Genomic DNA, 7,629 nt, shown 5'->3' on the forward strand with positions numbered 1-7,629 from the left:
AATATATGTTCTGTAAAATATCGTTGAGAAATGATGAGTTCGATGCATGTAGACCAACACAAGGAATGAACCAACATGAGTAATTTCCAGTTCAACCTGAGCTCTCCAAAGGTAAGCTATATAGCAACTTTTTCCTATATACTATTGCAAACACTTCCCAAATGTACTGAAGACTGTACTGATCAAACAAAAACTCTTGCACACCTCTTCTCAAAATGTAGCTGATGTATGGAAGAAAATTTAGATAAATGTGGAGCTGCTGTGAATTTAACTGTAGAGATAGAGCCACTGGGCTGCAGCAAATGCTGTGAATGTTACACCATTAGACACAGTGGGACTTAACTGCAAGGTAAACATGCATAGGATTGTACTGCAAAATGCTCAAAGCTTGAGCAGTTACACTAAATGAATTTGATTAAGGTATCATCAATGCAAGGACTCTAACTTGTACATGTTTTTGTTTGTTTTGGTATGCCTCTTTCACATGCCAATTGCTTCCATGTGAAGAAAGGTTTATTTTTGTTGATATGGACTCTCAAACCTACCCTAGCTTGAGATTTCCTTTAAATATAAAATGTAACAATATGGTAGACTACCTCAATGTCATCCTTGTGCTTTAGAAGTGGTGCTTCCATGATATTCCGAAGGCAAAATGAATCAAATTCCACATCAAATGGATGACCAGTTGTTTCAGAAATACGGTTCCAGTGTCTCAGTTTCATTGCTTTATTGGTCATCATTTCTAATAGCGGGCAAGATTCACTGAAGTCGTCTATTCTTTTTTTCAGATCTAAAAATGCTTGCCAGTCTTTAAGACCTTTAGGTAGTTTGCGACACCTTTCACAGAACAAAAATTGAAGCATGCTACTATTTTAAACAAAACAAAGTTGCAAAGATCTCAACATAAACAAAAATTTAATCTCATTTTAAAATCCCCTCTAAAATTATCTTTAGGCCTTCTTAAAAATGAAATTCCTGTGCATTGCTTTCTTAAGAATTGCTGGCTTGGGATCAGGCAGTTTTAAGCAGTAGGTTCCACAAAATTGGGCTACAACTTGGAAGGCCCAACAGTTTGTTACCTCCAAAATGTCTGATATTAAGAGAAGCTTCACTGAAGGCCTACCACATGTAAATATAAAATGTAAATAGCATGATAGTATATAATGTAGCAATAATCATAAACAGTATGGAATTATTCAGAATGTGGTGTTTATCTGTTAGTTTAACAGCTAACCTGTTCTGAAACTCCAAAAGTTCTGCATTGATTTTTTCAATGTCTACATCACCCCAGAGAATTTCATAATATCCACTTATGTTGTTCATCACAGTATCATACAATCCATACAATTTCTGGAGCAAACTTAGTTCTTTCCTGAAAGAAAAGAGTGACATTTTCATTACATACACTGGCATTACTTCTGTTTTCCTTCTTTAACATAATCTTTAAGATGTATGGCTGCTTATTCTGAAGTGAACTTTCATGGCACAAAGAACCTAAATATTTTCTTGCTTCCTCTAGAAGTTATTGAAAGTCAGGTTCCATATAACACTTTAACCACTACCACACATTTCTGTATAATTTGCATACTGATGGTAGACTATATATGGTATATAAAATATAAGGAATTACAATTCTGAATCGTCTTGATTTTCTGCATGGAGATGACTTTTGAAATGAAATGTGGTTTTTTTTGTGTGTGTGTTAAAAAACCAAACCACATTAATGTTTTATTTAGTGGTGAGAGGAGGGATCCATGGTGGATACGAAAAGCAAGGGATTCAAATTTTCACAGAAAAGGTGCTTAAGCTTGCCTCAATATTCCAAACAGCTCTTGCTGCCTGAGTTCAGAAGCTGGAGTTCCAGTTAAACAAATCCTCTTCACAGCCCATTTTTAACCCTGCATCTCCTGACATCCTTTCCTCTTGTTTTGGATCTCCACCACTCCCTTTTGATTTGCAGATATAACTTCATGTAAAATGTTCCCCACAAAGCTGTTTCCTCTAGTTCCTTTATTCTAGCAAGTTTTGAAGGAAACTATTTCTGAACACTATATAACATCCTCAGCATAGTTACATAAGTAGATAGCTTACAATTTTGCACAAATGTCCTTTTCCTAGTTTCCACTTTCATTAAAGGCTTTCCACAATGCTTAACTTATTCTGGCAGGCAGAACAATTTTCCACAGTTACCTGATTTTATGTAAAACTTCATAGTCCGTGACAGGCAATCCAAATAGCTGCTCACCAGATGAGTAAGTAACGAATTTCCTCCAGAGCTCATCAAAATTGGCCTAATAAATAAAAGAAATTAACAGAGGGTTTAGATCATTGATGAGGAAATGTTTTCAGTCCAACCATCACATTTAATCCAAAAGTCTGCATCCCAGTAGTGGGAGGGGCCAAACCAAATGCAGGTTGGGCACTCCACCCCCTTTCTCAAGCTCATGCACACGCACCTGCCCCCTGTTCCTTCAAACACACTCACACATCCAAGACGTCCCTGTGTTTCATTCTCATATGAGAAGTCCAAGGACCAGATCAGATGTATCACTATCACCTTAATTCTTGTTTCCTTATTTTCATGATGTGTGAGTGTGTCTCATAGAGTGTTAGGTTTGTCAATATATAGATATGATTGGTTCCAGGCCATTTCGAACTTTCAATGTCAGTATCTGCATTTCAAATTCTAGGTATAACAAGTTACAGTGTCTCCCTACAAAACCATCACATACAAGAAGCTGTATAAGCGATTGAGAAACTAGAGAATACAGAATCTCCTCATACAGAATGCAGGCAATGGTCACAATAAAACTGGTCCTGATAGTAGGATAACACTACACTTCCTGTTATCCTGTATTGTTTGATGAACTCAACTTTCAGAGTTAAATAATCATGCAAGATTCAGGGCAAATGGTTCTCATGCTGCCATGTGAAGTTTAGCCTCAAGGTTATCATAATGGAAAATAAAATAGAATGAGATATGATGGCATAGTCAGCAATAAATGACAAGCAGAAAAGGTGTGATGATAGAAATTCTTAGCAACTACACCTCAGATTTTATGCAATACTTTTCTTCAAGTCAAGAAGTAACCATTTGTTGTATAACTAGCCAAAATGAAACAAGTCAAGTCACATAAAAACTGTTTTCCTTTCCCTGCTTTAATATGCGCAACTTATAACATTCTAATCTTAGTGTTAGAATGGTGGACTAGTATAGTGACAATCCTGATTCTAATTCCCCCTTGGCCATGAAGCTCACTGGGAAACCTTGGACCAGTCCCTGATTCTTAGTCTAACACACTTCACAGGATTGTTGTTATGAATGCAAATGAAGAGAAAGAGAAACTTGCTAATTGCCCTGGGTTCCTTGCAAAAGGAAGAACAGCAGGATATAAATGTCATTCTATTACTACTACTACTAATAATAATATAACCCCCCTTTAATTAAAAAGTGGATTATTTGCCATTATCATTTCAAAGATATATCTGCATATATGGAGGGAAATATTTCATTGTAATATGCAATACTGAATAGGTGCTCACTCATGATATTAATAAAGAGGAGTTAAAAATAAAAGCCATAGATGAACTATGCATTAAGAGCTACCCAGGTACCCTGTCACTCACAATTTAACATCTAAAAATTTCTTACCTGGAATATCTGTAATCTGTTGCTAGCTTCTTGAGGTGGTGTATTTGGAACCATTGGTCCTTCCTGAAATAAGCAAATGATGAACAGAAATTCTTTAAGACTGAAACTTATTCCAGCTTATTCAGATCTGTTGGATTAGAATTACCATCATTCCTGGCAAGCATGGACAATATCAATTGGAGTCCAAGACATCTGGAAGCCACCAGATTGGGATAGGCTGCCTTATTCTAACATTCCTTCAATGTATATTTATGTTGTTGTTAGTCACGAAGTCGTGTCCAACCCATTGCGACCCCATGGACAACATTCCTCCAGGCCTTCCTGTCCTCCACCATCCCCCGGAGTCCACTTAAGCTCGTACCAACTGCTTCAGTGACTCCATCTAGCCACCTCATCCTCTGCTGTCCCCTTCTTCTTTTGCCATCTATTGTTCCTAGCATTAGGGTCTTCTCCAGGGAGTCCTTCCTTCTCATTTTTATATATAAATACACTGTATATTTTGTGTTTCTGTATATGTATACACAGTATTTCTGTATACTGAATGCAGAAACACTAAAGCAAATGAATTTAATGTTATATGTCTATATGTATTGGACTATGTGTGCGGGTGTACTTTTTTATTATTTAATCTTTCTGAGACAACAGTTGAATTGCTGTTCATTCCTGTTTAAACCATAAATTGCTGCAACTTAAATTTTCAAACCCACTTGCTTTTTCCAAACATTTGTATTTTGTTTGACATAAAACAAAATTACATGAGATAGTTCACAATAAATACTGTTCTCTGTAAATGGTTGAAAGAAATTACCGTATCATATGCTACTTCATAGTTTGACACGTCCTCACGGAAAACCTCAACAGCTTCAAGCAGCTGACTTTTAAATTTGGGCTGAACTTGAATTAGCTCATCTTGAACACTAGACTGAAATAGAAATGGATATTTACTAGTAGTAAGAATAAACAATAGTAATGCATAGAGTATCTGTTATCTATCAAAATGTTAATGGACTTTCCCCCTTCACTGCAAATCCAGAGACTCAATAAAAAGCTATTATCGAGCCTATCCAGAAATAGGTTTGTTTTAAAAGTTGCCCTTTCAGAATGATTCTAGAGTACATAAGCAGGGTAACTGCGGACCAATGAGAGCTTCAAGTGCCACGTCTCTGTCCTGCAGACAGATAATTCTGTTGAAGGATATAAGAAGGATCTTTCCTGAGGGATGATACATGAAGAATACAAGAATGCATTGAGGAACTCCAAACAGAAGGCCCTGTAAGCACATGAAGGGGACTTATACACATGATGCAGCCACCAAAGGTAACTTGGTGTGGGCAGCAATGTGAGCCAGGGCTATGCAACAACTGCCACATGAACAAAAATCTACAAGCTTATCCACTCGGGGAACTTCATGGGGATCCATACACAATGATTGCTATGTGGAGCATAAGCATTGCTACTTTATACGCTCTGAGCTGATACGTACTAATAAATGTGCATGAACTACCAATGCTAGCATCATAATCTGTTTATATTTACTTACTGCTTTGCTCTGTAGCTTGTTAAAAGAGTACCGTAATGTGTCAACACCTTCTGATTCCTCCTTTGTGACTTCAACTTCAAATCTATTTAAAATTGTATAGGCTTCCTAAAAATAAAAGCAGGGTGCCTCATCATTCATTGTCAAAAAGCAGTACCTAAACCAGGGTATTATTTTTAAAGGAACTTACTTCAATGGGCCCCATAGTCATGTCCATTTCTATTTCCTTGTCACGAATGTGAGACAGAGCTTCCATAGCAAATCTGACATCATCTAAATCTCGAATTGGTCGAGATAACTTTTTCAAATATTCTGTTATAAATGATATCATGTCTTGCATTTTCTTCTTGTATTCCTCATTTAAGTAGCGGCAAAGCAACATTTTCCATGCTTTTGCTTCGATTGACAGTGCCAGTTTCATTGGTTCTGTTAAAAATATTACAGTCTCTATATTATTCTGCATATAGAGAGTGACTGCCTTTTGTATATCACAAATTCAAAGGAACCACACCCCAAACCTATAAATTTGTACAATATAGAAAAGCAATGAAATATAAGCTGGGACTGTAAGACTTTTACAACTGTTCTCACAAGCTGACTTCCTCAGCTTGGTGCCTTCCAGATATTACATACTGTGGGTTTCTCTGCATTAGGGGAGTTGTTTGCTCCTTTACTGAGGTTTCTTTTTCCATTTTTGTTGTCTGTGGAAAAATATGTCCTTTCCTGGGTTTTTTTTTCTCCCCAGTGTTCTCTGCTTTTCTATATCGTCCATTAAACAATTGCAGGGTGGTGTTGCAGTATAGCTATCATGGATTACCTGAATACACGAGGTTTTTATTACCGTTTGTAGAGATCAGAATTTAATACCAGACTTTCATCACTTCCAAAAAGGGGTGGAAAACATGGGAGGGGCTCTAAGTCATGATAATGTGAAAAGGCTCTGCAGTGAGTAAAGGAGCATGAACACACAGTAGATGCCTCATGTAGAGAAGCCCTACAGCTCCCAGAAATCCTGACTATGGACCAGGCTTACTGGGAATGATAGGAAGTGAAGAACAAACTATCTAGCAGGCCCCAGAGCTTAGGGTTTGAATTTCCTGAACAACAGTTTCCTTGGGATTTTTTTTTTCTAAACAAAGGCTGTATATCCTTTGACCATGCACATCTTTCAACTCATTTTGGGCAGGTTACACCAGAATCTCAAATATGTGTAATCTGAAGGAGAATTTATAAAGCAATTTGGGATAGGGCACGGAAGCCTGCTCTTCAAAGGAAGAGTTTAATATCTTACTTAACAAGCCAGTCCATTTCCAAAAGGGAAGATTTTCCTATTTTTTTAATGTGTTATGTATTTTTAGAGATGAGGAGGAAGGCACACAGAGAGATTTGCATTTGCATACATCCTTTCCATTTAAATCAAGCACCTCCCTGCCCACAGAAAGACACAAAGAAAATGGCTTTCATACCTGTATTCAGTTCAATGGGGCCAACAGAAACAGTTGGTTTTAAATCTTCTATTTCTTGTTCAAATGTAGCATAATGAAGTATTTCTGACCTGATCTCAGTCAGAGAAGGATTATTGGCCAAAAATTGCTGTGAGAGGATGAAGCAAATTATTAATAGCTATTATTTTATGTAAAACAATTACACACCTCAATCCAGCTACTACTGGGCAAACCCAGCCACCTATCTCAGGTGTTAGAAGCAAACATGTACAGCATCAGTAGTCCTGCATTTCAGTTTCATCTTTGCATGAAACGTTCCCTTCATATCTCCAATTTTCTTGAAGAGATCTCTGGTCCTCCCTATTCTATTGTTTTCTTCTATTTCTTTGCACTGTTCATTTAAGAAGGCATTCTTATCTCTTCTAGCTATTCTCTGGAATTCTGCATTCATTTGGGTTTATCTTTCTCCCTTGCCTTTTGCTTCCCTTCATTCCTCAGCTATTCGTAAAGCTTCCTCAGACAGCCATTTTGCTTTCTTGCATTTCTTTTTCTTTGGGATGGTTTTAGTTGCTGCCTCTTGTACAATGTTGCGAACCTCTGTCCGTAGTTCTTCAGGCACTCTGTCTATCAGATCTAATTCCTTAAATCTATTTGTCACCTCTACTGTATATTCATCAGGAATATGATTTAGGTCATACCTGAGTGGCCTAGTGCTTTCCCCTACTTTCTTCAATTTAAGCCTAAATTTTGCAACAAGAAGCTCACGGTCTGAGCCACAGTCAGCTCCTGGTCTAGTTTTTACTGACTGTATAGAGCTTCTCTATCTTCGGCTGCAGAGCACATAGTCAATCTGATTTCTGTGTTGACCGTCCATGTGTAGAGTTGTCTGTTGGGTTGTTGGAAAAGAGTGTTTGCTATGACCATCGTATTCTCTTGACAAAATTCTACCAGCCTGTGCCCTGCTTCATTTTGTACTCCAAGGCCAAACTTGCCTG

At 37.5% G+C, this 7,629-nt stretch overlaps 1 protein-coding gene across 2 annotated transcripts in view; it reads right to left on the reverse strand.

Moving 5' to 3' along the window:
- Positions 1 to 7,629, reverse strand: part of DNAH8 (dynein axonemal heavy chain 8) — a 171,388-nt gene that overhangs the window by 92,124 nt on the left and 71,635 nt on the right. For both annotated transcript variants that reach the window (XM_044443121.1, XM_044443208.1), the window contains 8 exons: positions 6,656 to 6,782; positions 5,380 to 5,615; positions 5,193 to 5,297; positions 4,461 to 4,574; positions 3,653 to 3,715; positions 2,191 to 2,291; positions 1,235 to 1,372; positions 597 to 837 (listed from right to left, as the gene is read on the reverse strand). In XM_044443121.1, coding sequence (XP_044299056.1) covers positions 597 to 837; positions 1,235 to 1,372; positions 2,191 to 2,291; positions 3,653 to 3,715; positions 4,461 to 4,574; positions 5,193 to 5,297; positions 5,380 to 5,615; positions 6,656 to 6,782 — 1,125 coding nt within the window. The remainder of the gene's footprint in view (positions 1 to 596; positions 838 to 1,234; positions 1,373 to 2,190; positions 2,292 to 3,652; positions 3,716 to 4,460; positions 4,575 to 5,192; positions 5,298 to 5,379; positions 5,616 to 6,655; positions 6,783 to 7,629) is intronic.

The sequence above is a fragment of the Varanus komodoensis genome, unplaced genomic scaffold, assembly GCF_004798865.1.
Source record: "Varanus komodoensis strain SLA01 unplaced genomic scaffold, ASM479886v1 scaffold1, whole genome shotgun sequence".
Taxonomy (NCBI): Eukaryota; Metazoa; Chordata; class Lepidosauria; order Squamata; family Varanidae; genus Varanus; species Varanus komodoensis.